Source organism: Nylanderia fulva, unplaced genomic scaffold (assembly GCF_048542155.1).
Source record: "Nylanderia fulva isolate GAGA-0341 unplaced genomic scaffold, ASM4854215v1 Scaffold34, whole genome shotgun sequence".
NCBI classification, from domain to species: Eukaryota; Metazoa; Arthropoda; class Insecta; order Hymenoptera; family Formicidae; genus Nylanderia; species Nylanderia fulva.
The window spans coordinates 3885-23067 of NW_028190411.1; the positions used below are offsets into that span (position 1 = coordinate 3885).

Consider the following 19183-nt stretch of genomic DNA (forward strand, 5'->3'; position numbering starts at 1 on the left):
ATTCTTTTATTGACCTATGTAAACTTATAGCACTCGACTTTTTAAAAATTAAGTTTTTAATACAAAAAGTGATAGCTTTTTGTTTGTAGTTTCGTTTGTAGTATCAATAATTTTGTTTGTATTTTACAATTAAAAACTTTTTTTTAAATGACTCATACTCGACATTGAGATATCTCAAATCTGCTTACGCATAGTCTTTTTAGAATTGTTTATACATCCAAAAGTTTAACTTTTTTAGTTTTTTGTTAGCTAACTTTATTAATTTTAAAAATCTTTAAAATTGACAAAGTTTACTCTTGATCATTTGTTTAAAGTTTAAACAATTGTAATTTATAAACCGTGCATTTATAAACGAATTAATCACGAAAGTCACTACAAACAATTATAAACGATTCTAAATAAAAATCAGATGATTTGATACGAGCGTGCACACATATTTTATATCACAATAATATAATTTCATTTGGGGTAACAAATTGTTAATTACAATTATTTTATTCTCAAGAGCTGAGAACATGTATGCTATGTATTATTAAAAAGAATACATTATATGATTATAGAAATATTACATATATTTCTTCATAAACTGATTAATCATAAATAATGATCCAATAAAAATGATTACAAATATATTTATTTACTAAAGTCATAAAATTATTAATTATAATAAGAATGTTACAGCTCCTGAAGAAATATTTAATAATTCAATTTTTAAATTAATAAAGACATCGTATTATCTCTTCAAAAGAGAGAATAACTTATCAGATATTAGAATTATAGACTATTAAATATTACATATTTTAAATTTCCGTGTATTTAACGACGCGTTTCAATGAAAATATTTCGTTCGCGACAGCAGCGTGGCGACGGTGACCGTGTAAAAAAAATATCAATATCAATTTCAATTGCGGCGAAACTCGATCATCTCCGTCGAAGAAATACTTGCGCGTTTTCGGCTGCCGGCCACAACGGGCCTCCACATCCATTTCGCGGGTATGGAAAAAGCGGTGGGAACATCGGGTTATTGACCCCCTCGCATTCTATCAGGGGCTCTATCGGCATCCTCCGTCTCGCTACCGGGCGTTTCAAATCGACGTGGCCCGGATTTACGAGTCGCGGACTACACATGACGCGTTAAAAGCGAGCGCTTTCACGCCCGGGGACATTTTCCGTTAAATCCGCGCGCGACCGCGAAAACAATTCTGGCATGGCGCGAAAATATTTTTTCGCGTGGCGCGAGTAAAACGCGAGCATTGCCCCAGCAAAATGCATTTGCTTTCCTCCCGGAAAACAGGATCTTTCATGCTTGGATTCGTCGCGGAATCTGGCAAATGTGACACGTGACTTATTCCGTTTGTTGCAATTAATTTCGTTGCTGTAGCTAAATAAATTCTCAAAAAAATCGCAATTTTTTTTGCTACAGGGATACAAGAGTTATAGTTTGCTCTTGCCCGTAATTTATTGTCGAATTGAGATAACGTCGAAATACTGATATTCAAGAATTGGTCTCGTAATTGGAAATACGTTTTAAATCTAAAACCATCGGTATATCATCCTAGTTTGCCACGCAAAAGATAAATTTTTATTATTATTTCTGTATTTTTACACATTTAAAAATTTAAAAAAAAACGCGGATTGCGACACAAGGAGGCGAAACTTGGCGCGTTACCAGTGACTCGCTTTCCTCCCTTGCCCATCCATACCGCTTCCACCTCCCGATCCCCTTATTTTTCCGTATAAATGCAGTCGGGACGATTCCCTTCCAATTATCCTTAAGAATTAATCCGCTTTTCGACGTTAGCCGGTTGTTGGCGATTAAATGCGCCAATGGGACGCGATGGAGGGTGGCGCCGTGCGACGGGTGCGAGTGTGACGGCCGAGGGTGGTTGCACAAACAACAAGATGGCCGCCGGCGGGGCTCCTTCGGCGCCCCCCTCCCCCCCACCCCCGATTCTACCAGGGAGTGCGCCGCGACGCCAGCCTGGCCCGCGGACGAAAGGGTTGTTTTGCGAAAGGAGAGAACGCGCGCGTACCTTGTCAATTCTTTCCGAATGTCTGGCCGTTTGAAATATTGGCCGAGCCGGGCCGTGCTGCAAAGCCAACCACCACCCTCTTCCTATATCTCTCGACCCCGATCCTTTTCGCTCTCCCTCGTACCCCTGACGATCCTGCGGATCCCGCGATTGTTAAAAACAACGATGAATATCTAAATCCCGCGAACATCTTCCACGTGTACCGCAAAATAGGACATATAAAACGTCGAATTTTCGTTTTCGTCATCCAACGATTTCTGGTAGAATTTATTTTCCTTATGATAAAATGTTTTCAATATAAAATTAGATACGCGCGCTTTAAGTGCAAAAAAATGATCAATATACATGGCGCGATCACATGCACCGATATTAGTTGCTCTTCATTTACATCAAAACTCAGATAAATCTCACTTGTCTTTTTTTAAGATGGATGTTGAAGAAAAACAGAAGTGAGATTTATATGAGTTTTGATGTAAATGGAAAGCGCAACTATTATTGAAGCTACAGAATTAATGTTTCAGATATATTAGAGATAATTTTTATATCTCTTTTACTACGTATGTTTTATTGTGTCTAAAGTATTTTAATCTTAGTAGCTTTTTATTTTCCTACAAAGTGCTATAAGGTAATTGGGAACTCAATGCTCAGTCATGCAGCCGACGAAAAGATTTGTCCAATTAGTGGAGCCATCTCCAATGACGAAGATAAGACATGTCTCGTCTACATAGCCGATAAACATCACAAATAATTAATATACTCTGCCTAAATATGAGAGGGACATTGCGCATGCTTCCCACAATTTATATAATTTCTTGATCCTCAATTTTCTTAATGAAGATAATAGTAAAAATTTAAGCTAAAAGGTCATCTCTGAAATTTATTTTGTGATTATAAACACAAAAAGAAATGAGAATCATTGAGCATAATAAAAAAGCAGCACTCTTCTCTTTGAGAAACAAAGTCTGTATCAAAAATTAAACTGTATTAAAACTTGAATATTAGGTTGTTTATTTGTAATATTCATTATGTCTATAAGATAATAAAAAATTTTAAGACGAGCCTGAATAATTTGACGTATTTCTAATAACTATTATTTCATAAATATTTGACCTGTGATTGAATTATAAATATTCTCTATATACCTATTGTTTATTATATAATATTCATTTTATAATATTAATTAGATTTGTAGATACTATGCATTAACATTATATATGCTCCATGGTAATTATAATCACACGTATCAATCTTTCGTTAGATCCGTTTTTGACCTCATTGTTTGACAGATGATCAATAATTTTGTTAATTATATCACAATTAATTTATGTCAAAAATTCCGTATATACATATAATATAGAAATGACAGAAAATAAATTCAATGTCATACTCATACATGAGATAGATCCGAAAATTCGCTTGTTTCAAATCGTGTTTTTTTTTCTTTTCACTTTCATGTCGAACTCTTTTTTCCTTTTTAACTTGTGAAGCAAATCGCCGAGCGGTACTGGCAAGCGATCGCAAGAGATAGCAAGACGAGGAAAGGGCTCGGAAAGACGTCGAATAACTCGATTACTCGTCGGAGGAGTGTCACTTTGCCAGGCCGTGCATCCAAGTGCGAGCGGAATTTCGTTAAGGCGCTTCTCGTAACCACCTCCACCGTCGCTTATCCGTCGCTTTTCTCGTAACGTCTTTTTTCCGAAATATTCGACGGAACGTCTTTGCGATAATGCCGCGACAGAAGCGAGCACTCGGGAGAAATGTCGGAAAATGTGATACGTAACCGCGAAGAACGATATAGAGCTATTTCAAGGGAACACCATATATATCTCAATTTCAATTATTCAACATTCTCAGTATATTAGCAAATGCTACATGCTATGATAAGCTGATTTCTTTGCTGTCACAGCTAGATATCAAGTAAAATATTATCTATACATATAAAAAATACGTATAAAAGATAAAACTATAGTAAATTTATGTTAAAAATGGTGTTAAAAATGTTGTGTATGACTTAAGTACGTCATGAGTTTAATAAAAAAAAATTATTTGAGAAAGATAAACGCGTGTAACTTCGGTGTTGATTAATTTTCGTCATAACTTAATAAAATCAAATATTATTAATTGAAAACTTCCTATTTTCGGATAACTCAAAATTTTTCATTAAATCAGTTTAAATCAATTTTAAGTAAATCAGATTACTTATATACTTTTTTATTTCATATTATTTATATATTCTATTAATATTTAATTATATTCATTCTTTTAAAGAAATATCTAATTATAATTTAATTCTTTAAAGGTATTAAATTTGAGTAAAACGCGATATTTTTAAAGAGAATTATAATATAGTTAATATTAATAGAATTAATAATAAAAAAGAGTAAAACATATACATATATAAAAATGTAGAGTTTAAGACAACAGATCTATTAAATAGCGTATCAAATATATCCTGCCGAGTCACATTCTATCGCACGAAATATAAAAATCAGAGCACCGAGGCAGAAATAGGATTCCAAGTCATACGCGTTCTAGATGCATCTAGGAAAAATATTGCACCGGCTTATCAGGTTTCGCGAGCAGGCTCCAAATTCGCCCGTGATGTTTTGTACTCTGCGATATAGTCTGCGATTTCCGAAGCGTCCGCGGAAACTTGGGATGAGAGCTACGAGCTCGACTCTAATCAGATACCGTCTAGGTCGGGTTGGCATCAACGGCCAATCGCATTTACGAGATTGCCGCTCGCTGTTTTTGGCATAAAGGCTCGCGCTTATTTCGTGTGCTATAAAGTAGTGAGCATGGTAAAACGAAGGCACTTCGACTTAAATTCATCTTTTAACGGCCTCGTCTTTATTCGGTACGTAAAATATCGGGAATATTGGAAATTGCGAAAAATATATTTCATAATTTACTATAGATTCCAAACCCTCCCCTTCGTATAAGATTGTAATATAGATAAAATTGCATGAGTGTGCTTATCAAAAAGTTATTCAAAACATTATAGTATGTATAAATTTTAAATATATTTTTATAACATACATTACTCTCTTAATATTTGCTAAAAGTAATAGTATGTTAAATATATTCAGATTAATGGAATAAGTCTTTCGATAATTTGAGATTATTTATTTGGTATAATTATTTTAATTCTGTATGTTAAATTATTAAAGAAAGTTAAAAGAAGAAAGAATTGCTCACTAATTAAAAATATTAAATCATTTGTCATCAGAAAAAGTTTACAACAAATTTGCACATTGTAAATAAGATTATACATATTATATTTTAATACTAATTCCGATAGCTAAATAATTCTTAAAATATTTTTGATCATTTGAACTTCTTATTAATAAAGCTCATCAAATAAATTAATAAATTATTTAAGATAATGTTCTCTCTAGAATATTTTCTATTTTTCATTTACAATAATTTATAATGAAGCTATAAATATTAAAACTAATTATACTAAAGCAATTTATTTTTTTATTTTTTATATTATATAATTCTTTGCACAATAAAATTTAATATTAATTTTTTTAAGTTTATTGATAATTAATAAAAATAAATTTTGTTAACAAAAAATCGATATTTTTATGATATAATTCAATTTAATAAGATATTTGATATATGTATTTTATATTATATTTACATTAGATTGAAAGACATTAAATTGTATAAATAATAACACACTGTCAATTATTATATGCAACTTTTGTGCAAATCTGTTGTATATATATTCAACAATTTTATTTGAATAAAGTGAATATATTATATATGTGCACAAATGTACAATAGATCAATAATATTGATGATCTTTTGCAAAAGTGATAATTAAAAGCTTAGTTCATTTATATGTTATAAATGACAAAATAAAGTTAATTACCCATAAAGTAATAAAGACTTGAATAATGTTTCATGTGTAAAAAGTTAATGTCATCTCCATCTCTTGCAAAGAGATAGAAAACTGTTTGATATCTTATCTTGTGCGCTTGATAATTTCTATTTTAAAATTAGTATTACCATCGACTTTCTTAGTTATCAACTGTTCTAGGAACAAGTGAGAAAAATCCTAACATTATCGATTGTTGATAAGATCGCGATAATGATCATGTATCGGTTTTTAATCGACTTGTGAATATACGAAATTACTATTTTTTTATATGAACCTTATTTTATAACTAGCTTTTTACTTTTTACTTTTCGATGCAATCCACGGTAATCCTCGGTAATCCATGGTAATCCCAAAAAATGGCACTTTACACTTAACACTTAAAATCGCACTATTGACCATATATTTAAGAATTTACACATTTTAAACATTTCACACAGCACTTTCACATTACGACGAAATTTTGAAACACTCCCGACAGTGAATCGCGTGCGAAATTCACTGTTTAATTTTAATAATCGCGCGAAAATTTCCGGAGCGAAACGACTACACAATTTTACACGACGCCCGTTGCTGTCTGCAATTTAACTTTCGAGACTCGCAGGATTTCTCTCGATAGATTTACTCGAAGCGGCGATCCAATCACAGTTGAACTTTATACAATCGATTTTCCAGTTACCTGTAAATAATATAAATGTCTCTTACTTCATTACAAACAATCATTAAAATTAAATGTAAGAAAGATGACGCAACATTTTAATATAATATATTTATATATTGAATATATACATATATATATATATATATATATATATATATATATATATATATTGCATGTATTCTTAATATTATTATGCTTATTTGTTAAATACATCACGAAATGTTAAATGCGATCAAATTATTATAAATTTATTTTGATATGTTTAATTTTTCCATCAGAACAAAAGAAGCAAACATTTCTTTGTTCTGATCGATCAATCAACTACTTGAAAATATTTTTTGGCGCTAAATCGATCGATATATAATAATATTTATAACTTCAATTTTTTGACGGCAATTTTTATAGGCCATTGTACTTCTGAAACTATCATTTTTCTCTTAGAATTTACCCTGAAAATCATGATAAACGTGCGACAATATGGTATTGGAAGAATCTTATAAGAGTTTCTCTGCTTAATATTTACCACAATAAAGATATTAATATGTACATAGTAAAATTTACTATGTACATATTAATATTTTTTGTGGTAAATATTAATCAGAGAAACTCTTATAATAAGATTCTTCCAATATCATATTGTCGCACAGTTCATGATTTTCAGGATAAATTTTAAGAGAAAATTCTCTCCATATACGTATACAAAACTTATTCGTATATGCCCAAGAGTAAATTATTTCCTGCTCAAATATTAATTGCGCTTTCTTTCATACATTTTCGAGCACAAAGTAAAAATTACTGAAATCATGATATTAGCGTATAATTACGATTGCATACCTAATGATGGCTGTGCACCAGTTGCATCTCCGCTGCATTTTTGCATCGGCGTAAAAATAACGTGAGTAAATGTACAAAAAGGTCTTCCTTCGTCCTTGGAGGATGATTATTGCTGGTACTTCTGAAATATCGATGCACTTTCAGAATTGCAGACAACATATTCACATTACGAAACACTCCCGACAGTGAATCGCGCGCGAAATTCACTTTTCGACACTGGTAATCGCCAAAAAACATTCGGAGAAGTACGACTACAACTCTTCGCGATCGCGACCGTTGCAAAATGGCTGGGGTTCAACTTTCGAGAATCGCAAGATTTTTCTCGATAGTCTCGATCGGAAGCAGCGAACCAATCACGGTTAAGCGTCGTACAATCGATACAATCGATTCTCCAGTCATAATCATAAATAACATAGATGTGCTTCTTACTTCATCGTAAGCAGCCATTAGAAGTATATGCAAGAAAGATGGCGCGACGACTTTAATCTGACCTATTTTTGTCTCTATATCGTATCTGTTATCAATATCATTATTCATGCTTTCTTTGTTACCTGCATCAAATGATATAAAATGTTGAATGCGATCAAATTGACATTAGAAATGTTGCGAACGTTTAATTTGTCGATCAGAACAAAAGAAGTAAACGTTTCTTTGTTCTGATTGATCAATCGCAACCGCTCCGAAGTATTTTTTGGCGCTAAATCGACCATATATACCTATAATGTTTGGAACTTCAATACTTGGATGATGAGTCTTCTAGGCCACTGTACTTCTGAAACTATCAATTTACAGACTTACGAAACTTATTCGTACATTTACAAGCCAAATTAGGCCCTGCTGAAACATTAATTGCGTTTTCTTTTGAACATGTAAGCACAAAGTAGTGAATTGACGATACTCAAATCATAATATTAGCCTCCAATAATGATTGCGTACCTAATAATGATTGTGCACCAGCTGCATCTTCGCTGCATTATTGCTTCGACGAGAAAATAACGTGAATGTGCCAAGATGTCTTTCTTCAAACTTGGAGGATGATTGCCAGTACTTCTGAAACGGCGATATCGGTGTACTTTGGGTATTGCAGACAGCATATTCCAATTACGAAACACTCCCGACAATGAATCGCGCGCAAAACTCACTTTTCGACATTAATAATCACGAAAAACACCCGGAAGGTTACGACTACAAATCTTCACGATCGCGCCCGTTATGGAGGAGTCCTCACTTTCGAGAATCGCAGGATTTCTCTCGATAGTCTCGATTGAACCAGTGGACCAATCACAGTTGAGCGTCGTTCAATCGATATAATCGATTCTCAAGCCGTACATTATAATAAATATACATATATTACATGTCACTTGCAATTATTTAGATCTAGAAATCGCTTATTAAACTCAAATATTTAATAAAATAAAGAATAGCGCAATATCTTTCTCCCATGTTTTATCTCCATATATATTTTACATATCATTGTGTATGCGCGTGATTATATTATGATCATGTTAAAATTATTTTGATCAAATAACATTTTTTAAATAATTTTTTTTAATAAGCGAGCACACAAATAAATTATCGATTTAATCGCAATAATAATTGTACAAGATATTCATATATTACAGCGGATATTAATATATTTTATATAAAATTCTTTGAAATTCATTTTTGAATAACAAAAACAAATATTAATTTATATGTGATTCTAATGTCTGTGAATTTGAAGTATTGAACAATTTTTTATTACTGAGTTTTTATTAAATGCACTCTCATTAAATACACTTATTTTTATTATTAATATACATAAGAGAAGACTAATGTTATAATATACAATTCTATATGTAAAAAATATGATATACAAGTACACTTAAATGAAATATAACAATAACAATAAGTTTACTTTTTGAGATATACAGTTATAATACACATGGTCTTGAATTATTATGATATTTATCACCTCATTTTTGCTTTATATGTATGCTTTCTCTTTGGAGATTTTATATAATTTTATATATTTTACGAGAATTTTCTTTTATATAAAAGAAAGAAATCTGTTCACAATTTTTTTTAGATAACGAAAGTGCATCAGCAAGTCAATATATAATGTTTAATAATAATAATATATATGTATGTTGAATAATCGCATTGAAACATGATTTTTTATATATACTAAATAAATTTCTATACATAGAATATAAAGTACTTATTTATATATTTGATTTTTCAATTAAAAATAATTTGTGATGATCAAAAATACCATAATAATTGTAGAAACAGCCAATTAGCAAAAATAATCATGATATTAGGTTTGATATAAGATTCATAATTTTGATATTTTTCTATATCAAGAAATTAATAAATATAATCGCATCCAAGTATGTAAAAAATATTAACTAGTAAAAAAGATTATAGCAAGTCAGATAAAAACATTTTTTTAGAGAATTTACACTTCTTTTGCATTCTATTGCAGGCGTCATTTGTCTATTCAGCTTGCAACATAAAATTCGGAATAAAATGATCTATTTTAATTATATGCATTGATGTAATTAGCACATTCTGAATATAAAATATTTTTAAATTTTCAATAAGGTGGCGGATGCTGATAGGAATGTTGTGGTGGTTGACTCAAGTGCCTCTGCAAATGTGTCACAAGCTGAGGAGTTGGTTGTTGGCCACCAGCACCACCCTGCTGTTGCTGCTGCTGCTGTTGAGCAGCCTGCTGCTGTTGCTGCTGTGCTTGCTGCTGTTGTTGCATGGCCAACATTTGTTGTCTCATGCGTTGGTTGATGACTTGTTGCTATAAGTAAGAAAAATTAATAACAATAATTCATCAAATTTTTTGGAAATGTACTGCTACTGATGCTATGTCTTAAATTGCGTACCTGCTGGAACTGTTGATTTTGCTGCAAGCTAACATTGGTCGCTCCTACTCCTGTCACTCCAACTGCACCCGGCTTCCCAGCAGATTGTCGATAAGGAGGAGTAGGTTGATTCTGAACCCCTCCACCCATTGGTCCCATTGCATTCATTGTTACGTTCGGCGCCTAAATCAGTAATAATGTATCTCTTTTAATACGTATTTATTAATTTTTATAAATGCATATAGTTTCTGTATGTATTATGAATATATAATATTATATAATATTATGTAATATTATAATTTCTGTATGTAATCTTTTAATGATAATAATGCTATGCTGATATGTTTAAGAAATTATAGAAAAGACATATCAATTCAAATATGATCGATTCAAACCTTAACAATTATGTAAATTCCATTTTAATAAAAACATTCAAAACAATTAATAATTTTCACATGCTCATTAGATTTAATTTAAAATATTATCAATTAAAAAAAATTATAAATAAAACGAATAAATCTTATGTTCGAGTTGGTTATTTTATATCACTTCGCAATATCGACTATTATGAACCTGTAAATAGGGCGGCCTTGCAGCACCAGGTTGCATTCTTTGTTGTGGCATATATTCTTGTCCTCTCTGTGGAGCCATCATTTGCTGCTGTTGATTAAACATCATATTTTGCTGTTGATTCAGAATGCCTTGTTGTTGTTGCTGCTGCTGCTGTTGGAGTAATTGCTGTTGCTGCTGCGTTTGCTGTGGCGTTTGCTGCTGCTGTTGCTGCTGCTGCTGTTGTATCATTTGCTGGCCGCCATATCCTGCATAATTTTGATTCATACCTGTAAAGAAAAATTGTTTTAAACTACGCTCGACCGAAATTGTGAAGACTTCATACTTTTTTTATTAAACCATATTAACTATTAAAGAAAATATTTGTGAAACCAACATATTAGATTGATGGATCTGTGAAATCACATATATATATATATATATATATACACACCTTGTTGAATTCCAGCATATAATCCTTGTTGTTGTTGTTGTTGTTGTTGCTGCTGCTGCTGTTGTTGTTGCTGTGCTGCAAACATACTCTGTTGTGGATTTATACCAGGTGCCCCATGTTGTGCTCTTAACTGTTGCCTAATAAACTGTTGCCTCTGCATTCCTTGGATTCCTTGGAATGTACCCGGTCCAGTGACTGGTGTGGCATTCGGTGGCTGCTGCTGCGAACCCATGAATTGAGTGGACGGTAATCGCAAGCGTAGCATGTTGGATAAAGCTTGCTTGGACTGATTATTCATCCCTGGCCTCTCATAACGTGGACCACCAACAGGTGTAGGTGGCAATTGTTGTCCATATCCATACTGTTGTGCTGGTGTGTGAGTCTGTTGATTGCCATACCATTGTTGTTGAGGCTGCGGTGGTTGTCCAGTAAACATTCCAGGTTGTTGCGCAACAGGAGCTTGTTGATTAGCAAATGCCATTTGTTGCAATTGAGGTGGTTGCTATTAATTATAAAAGAAAAAAATATTAAGTTTAATACTCATTTTATATTATATTATCATATATAGTTAAACTCACCTGCATTTGCTGTGATATGGGCGTTGTAGGTGTAGCAGCGCCTTTCGCACGTCTATTATGTCGTTTATTTTTCATAGCTTTCCCTTTACCATTAGTGCTAGCATTACCCACTCCAGCGTTACCCACGCTACCGCCAACTCGTCCTGGTGAATCAATACTCATTGGAGTATCTGCTTTGCCAGGTTCTGATTCTTTCTTATCCGGCTCTAAATCTTCCGGCGGTAATGGTGGTGGATCCAAATAATAGCTGGCTGGACGAATTTGACTGTGTGTATGATATCGTAATAGTTTGTGCGCATTTTGATACGTAAGAGGTTTACGTTCCAACCGAACAGCTCTAAACCAAGCCCAAGAAAGTGGTGCAGGATTTTTATGACCTTCTAAGAGCTCCCATGCCGACACTCTTTGAGTATCACATACTTGCAATCCCTAAATTCAAATATAACACATAAAAAAGAACATTATATAATTTTATATAATATAGAAAGAAATATTTTTATTCAAAGATAACAGTGAAATAAATATACCTGTTTTTTATCGATGCTATCGAATCCAGCAATCTTGTTACCTTTAGTATCAGTCAAACATCCGACTGGTTCGCAATTGATGACTTCCATAGCCAATTTCGGCAAAGGTAGGAGTTGTCTAACAAAACGAATACTTGGAGAATTTCTATCGCCCAATTCTTTCTTCAATTTTTTCATTAAGTTTTGATAGTGTTTTTTATTCTCATCTTTTTCAGACTGCGAATCTGACACTAAAGTAGAGTGGATTAGCGTTGCTAGCATATCTATAACGGTGGTAAAAAGTTCTGCATTATTATTTAAATCTATAACACCATAGCTGACCAATTGAACTAATAAAATTGCCCAGTCCGTTGTAGCAGTCGTATTTCTCTGTATTGTGTCAAAAACACCTCCGACGAGACTGAATCTTAATTGCAATGCATCTTGCAACACTTCTCTGGTTTTAGGATCTTCAGAGCCAATATGCTTCTCCTCTTTACTGGTATTCAGGAACTGTGAAAGTTGTGAATGTAGTGATGTCAATAAGCCTTCTCTCTGATCGTCTTGTCCTTTCAAACATGTTAATACTAATGATAAAAATGGCTGGTGATTGAATAAGGAGGGCGATTTGGATCTGCCTCTCTCGCGACCAGCTGTTTTCGACCAATTACCAGATTCTAATACCTGTCCTGCTACTTTAAGAACTCGGCCTTGTACCGCACTTGGTAACTTAGAAACCAGTGGAGCAACTAGCCATATAGAACCCGATCTTTTATCAGGTTTGCTGCTCAAAGTATTATTCAATTGAAAAACGTCAATTGCAGCTTTTGCGACTGTATCCAACCACTGAGAAAGATCGTTGCAGCCTGGTGCGAATTGTTTATACATAAGTTGTAAATCCAGCCACGACATTCTCAAGCTCCACTGCTCCAGATTCTCCAAAATATTCGTAATATGAGTCTTCTGATCAATAAAAGCTTCAGTTGGAGTTTCAGGATAACAAATCATATGTAATAATTTTTGCGCCTGTCGTGGTATCAACATATTATCCAACAGCATATCTTGATGACAGAGTTCTTCTGGATTTTGTAAACATCTCTCTAGTACCCATTCTTGACTGCAAATCTGACGTAAAACGTGATGAGCGAAATCAGAAAATCCCTTCACATTTTCCGTTGTCATGCCAGCGCTACTACTGGATGAAGACATAGCCAGATCGAGACCGAGATCATCACCGCCGCCTAAGATATCACTAGTTCCTAAAATGTGGCTGATAGATAATTCACCAGGTCCACTACCGCTCACACCGACTCCAACTCCAACACTGGCTGGGCCACCTCCCTTACTGGAATGGCTCAAAGGTATATCAACTTTCTTTGGGGGCTGTTTGGTGGCTGTAGCATCTCCTACGACTAATATAGCTTTGAGTACTGCCAGTACTGGTCCTACTCTTATATTATTGTGTGCAGCAGCCAATAAGTGCCTATCGCAGCTTAATTTTATACTGTAACCCCTTGTATTTCCACTTGGAAGTGGATGAGGACTCGTGCTAACCGAGTATAAAGCTGGCTGCGGACATTCGACAGTTTTGAAGAGTCTCAATAATAAATGACAAGTTAAACGTGCACCCGCTTCTGCTTCGATATCAATATCGCCACGCCCGTCGTTACAAGTTTTTACTAATGATGGTAATGCTATATGCACAACAAAATCTTCCAAAGAGAAACAATGCCTTGCTGTAAATATAATAAATCATTGAATTATAAAGTGTACTAGATATATAAGTATACCATTATATCTCACATTTAATAATTACACACAAAATGTAATCTTTTTATAACTTACCAATTAAAATTGATGTAAATATAGCCAAAGAATTATGTATACTTAAATCTTGGACATCAACTTGATTTAATACATCGATATAGAAAGCAGAACTATTGGAGGAACAACAAAGTGCTATAAGTACTCCCAACCATTCAGCATTGAGAGCATTACAACACGCAGTTAATTCCGCACAAGTTATAGCAATATCATTGAGTTTATCATTATCCGTTTCGCTGCAAACCGCAACAATTGCATTGCAAACAAAACTGTAACGATTAGCCGGCGTTTCATTCAACTGTCTTGCCCATTGTGGCTCAATTTTTCCACCTCTTCGTGGACTAGTAAAGACATCCACCATAAATTGCGAATTATAAACGTGGCTTGAAGGCGTTGGTTGCAACGTACTATAAAGAGCAGCACGAATTTTTGGATAAGCATTACTAAATGCCTCCACTCCATGTGATTTCGTTTTCAGAAGGGAACATGTCGAATATAAGTCATACAAATGCGCTAATACGCATCGTTCAGCAGAACTGCAATCACTTGGATTTGAGACATGCTTCACTACCTTGCATAATAAATCAAACACTGCTGTCGTCTGTTCAGGTGATACTGTAATTTAAATGTAAAATAAATATATGGCATAATTTAAAAAAAAAAAATATATATATATATGGAAAATAGATATTAATAAACTTACATAATAAACAACAGTGATATCTTCTTAAAACACCAACCACATACAAACTCAGATTTGTGGTATAACTTCTAACTAATTGACTGTTTCTAGTTGTCAACTGGGCTTCTACTTCTGGTAACTCTTTCAGAATTTGTATACAAACGTCGATTAGGCCATATATATTCAATGCCAGTTCCATCAGATCAAAAAGAAAAGCTACATGTTCATGGACTGGTAAGTAAGATGAACCAGATAATGCAAATGTGTTAAGCATTTCTATAACTTGTGTTGCACATTGCCACGTCACAACATGTTGATCAAAATAACTTAGATTTTGAAACTTCATAGTGACAGCTTCAAAATTAAATTCATTTCGAGAGTGTTTTTTCACTTTACCACCTTCTGCAACATCAATGCTAAATTTCTTGCCAAATAGTTTACACACTTCTTTCGTCATTTTTTTCACAACATGTCTGGCTTCATCTCTGACACGTCCAACACCATAAAGTAATACATGTCGCTGATTACAGTCATGCTGACTACATGTTTCATCCTATAACAATAAAATGTTTATAAATTATGCGAAGGAATTTTTAATATCATTAATAATATTAATATTATTAAAAATATTGTTTTAAAAATATTTGTACTATATAATTTATATCCAAAACAATTTCAGCAAGCATATAAGAAATATGAGACGGCAATTTAATTAAACAATTCACTGAAGTTATTTGATGAAGAAAATATAAAAAAAATTACTTGTGGCAGAGGGAAATGGGTAGTGTACAATAAATGCCTGCTATGACTCGATGGCATCTTTGAATCGAGACTTTCATGGCCTCCATGTCCAGTCAATGCATCCTCTTTAGGGCTGTCTGGTGCATCCATGCTATTTTGTTGATCCTCTTTAATATGCTGTAATAATTTGTCTAAATCATCATCAATTTTACTATCATCATAGTCCATAGTACGTCCATGATCTGGTACTTCCAATTTAGTTGGTTTTAAATCTATACCCGGAAAAAGACTATCTTCATCAATTGGTTCTCTGTTACTGGGTGTTCCAGGTTTGCTAGCTACTGGACCTAGTTAAGATAGAGAATAATTAAATTTAATTAATTAAATATTTAATATCAATTTCCAGAATATTTTATAATAAAATAGAACAAATACCTATCACTTAATATTAGTGTCTAAAAGATATCTTTGAAACATACTTTGAATATATTAATATGTTTAATCTATCTTTTTTACATTTTATTGCATTTTATATTGAATATATTAACAAGAGAAATGCACATCTCTTAATTATAAAATGTAAATTTACATAATTTTTCTTATGCTCATAAGCAAATAAACAGACTAAAGTATATAAATAAAGTTTTTAAGATAAGTAAATATATATTGATATTACCTTGTATAAGATCACCTCTTGAAATAAGAGTGCACATGTATGCATCATGTGAGAAAACATCGTGCCTTATTAATTCCGAAAACAGATGAACTAAATTCGTAAACTGAGCCTTAGATTGAACTGAAGTATTATCTAATACTGGTGCGTCCACATCCAAAAATTTCATTAACAAGGGTTGAAAGATTGGAAGTACAGGTGGACTTCCATTACTGCACGTACTGTCTTTGTCATCATTATCATTTGTCTCGCCAGTAGCCTCACTCTGTCTTTTTTCAAGAAGTTTAGCAACCGCCATTGCTCTATGTTCTCCCCAACGTTCGGCGCTTACTGCCCATTCGCACAAAATTTCAACTACTGCTGAATCCTGTTGTGGATTATATTCTGTCTTTGTGTCACGTTCGTTACAGTTATCTTTCAGCGGTGGTGTAAAGATTTTTGCATACAATGTATCGAGTGAATTAGAAGCATCCATTCTATCAAAACTATGTCGATCGAGAGCGTCTAGTGCAGCCAATACTTTAGTAGTCGTTGTTCCAGCACTGCTCTGTTGCCATTTGTCACACGACCATCTACCTTCCGCTGCTTGAGATCGTGCTTTTATATTTTCTTGCGCGATTCTAAGTTGTTTCATTGTAGGATTGCCGGAACTCGCTGGTGGACATGGCAAAGCTGCAGGAGGACACGGTAAATAATCTAAGGGTGATCCATTCAAAACTGATGGAGCCTTTCCCTCGCCAACGCTATTCCAGACTAATGATGTAGGACACTCTAGGGTTATCACCTAAAATTGAATAAATTTTATTTACTACTGCAATACAATCAATTTAATATATATTAATATGTATCATGGAGAATAGTAACACATTTTATTCACCTGTATTATAGTAGATAAACTGTAAATTATATCTCTGTGATGCGCACAAGTTAAATAATCATTGAAAGCAATTGTCAAAGGATTTAATGGCCCTTGAACAGCAACAGTAGTGTCCTTACTGCCATTAACTTCATTCTTAGTAATGGAAGGACTCTGAGGATTGTTGTTACTTTCAATATTATTGCACATGTGTGCTAATTTACGACAGCACAAATATGCCAATCGTCTGGCTAATAATTCAGACTGTATAAACTCCTCTAAATATTGCAAAGCTAATGGTAATAGGAGCTTTAGTATACCATCTTCCGAGGGTGAAGATCTAATCTTATCTAATAATTCTAAGATCCATTGTAACAACTCTTGTCTATCTAGCAAGCCTTCCTCAAACATGTATTTAGCCAGCTGTACACAATAGTGCCATTGTTTAAGCGCTAATTTATGTTCTTCATTCATTGTATTGCCTGTTACAGGCTGACTGCTTGAAGTAGGTGTTGGTGGTTGATTATTGACAGAATTGTTATTATTGCTCGTGTTATTATTATTATTAACATTGTTATTGTTACTAGTAGTGTTATTACTGCTATTATTTGTCACAACAGTTCCATTGCTGTTGCAAGAATTGTTTGTTGTACTACTATTGTTACTGGTATTGGCTACATGATTGCCCATATGATAGTACTCTTGCAGTTTTGATAATTGGTCTTTCAAAAATTTTATCAAGGTACCTGTCCACTCTGCAAGAACAAAAACAATCATGTTTAATATTCATTATAAATAAAAAATTGTATACAAATTCATATTAAATTATGATTAAAAAGTATATAATCTAAAATAATTCCATTGATTTACAAATGATTTGCCTAGCTAATAATTCTCTGTTTTTTCAATATATTTCTTTATTGTTTTTTTTTTTATTTATTAGACATATATATTATCTGACATATGATATAAAATTGTATTTCACCTGTAGTTGGATCAGGCAGCTGACGTTTCTTTAGCTTGGCCTCTGAAACTGCAACTGTATAAGCTGAACTGAGCTTAATAAACCAAGCTGCTCTTAGCATTGGTACTTGATATTCGCAGAGCATCATAAATATCTCCTCCTTTTTATTGAAGTTTGGAGCTTTCTTCGCAAGAGCGACCAGAGGCTTGCTGCCTGACAGATCTTTAAACCATGCTTCGATACCGTTCTTAGTTCTAGCTGTCACTGGCCAAAAGTTGTCTTTGGGATTAATCTGCTGTCTCTTCCTGCCAGTGTCGGGCATCGTCGCGAGTTCCTCTTTTTTGGCGAGGATCGCGTTAAAATACGCGCCAACCTTGGCGGCAGTGACATTGGAACTTCTGGCCGTTCCAAACTCATCCGCAAGCTGAGGTATAGTGGTGAAACCATGCTTGACGTTTGTGAGGGAGAGCTCGTCCTCCTTCTGCTTCGGCTCCTGCGGATAAACGTCTGGTGGGCCTAGCCTCGGTCTTTTCAGCGGCCTTTTCTCATACAATATGCCCATCATAGTACAATTGGATCCAAAAGGTCGTTAGAGCACGCACACAGTTGTGAACATTATTATATATATGTCGTTGCGTTAATTAAGTAAACGGGACTTTAGTGCGTGTAATAAATTGCAAATACGCGTAAGATTTATTAATCAACCTTGCGAAATTTACATTTGTGCGCATCATCATGATTATAATGAGAGTTTCTAGACGACATACCGACGCTTTCAAGATTACTGTATCACCGCCGCATCGCTGTCAATTATCTAGCTACACCGACATATGATCGAAGGATCAAAGTTTGTCACAATGGAAGCCCTAATCGAGGCTTACATTGCATTTATCTCATTAACTTTTTTTATCCCTACAATTATTCACATACATATAGCTTACACATATATCTCAGAAATTTTCAGCTGTTGTCAGCTGCTATCCACTGATTTGATTCGTCCATACATCATCGAGTATCATGATGGGTATGTCGAGTCAAAAAAAAAAACACGTGTGACAGCTGCGGTGACAGATACTCAACCCTT

The 19183-nt window shown here is 33.7% G+C and overlaps 1 protein-coding gene and 1 long non-coding RNA gene across 2 annotated transcripts; both read right to left on the reverse strand.

Moving 5' to 3' along the window:
- Positions 1-7423: 7423 nt before the first annotated feature.
- On the reverse strand, positions 7424-8626 carry LOC146722261 (uncharacterized). The gene is made up of 3 exons (XR_014925252.1): positions 8351-8626; positions 8131-8192; positions 7424-7535 (listed from the first exon to the last, which is right to left on the reverse strand). It is a non-coding gene; the product is annotated as an uncharacterized LOC146722261 (long non-coding RNA).
- A 529-nt stretch (positions 8627-9155) lies between these two features.
- On the reverse strand, positions 9156-19093 carry kto (mediator complex subunit kohtalo). The gene is made up of 12 exons (XM_029302847.2): positions 18121-19093; positions 17157-17890; positions 16283-17063; positions 15628-15953; positions 14887-15418; positions 14205-14798; positions 12381-14095; positions 11854-12282; positions 11276-11777; positions 10846-11111; positions 10294-10455; positions 9156-10208 (listed from the first exon to the last, which is right to left on the reverse strand). The coding sequence occupies exons 1-12, from the start codon at positions 18662-18664 to the stop codon at positions 9993-9995; spliced, it is 6801 nt and encodes a 2266-aa protein (XP_029158680.2). The 5' UTR covers positions 18665-19093; the 3' UTR covers positions 9156-9992.
- Between the last annotated feature and the right edge of the window lie 90 nt (positions 19094-19183).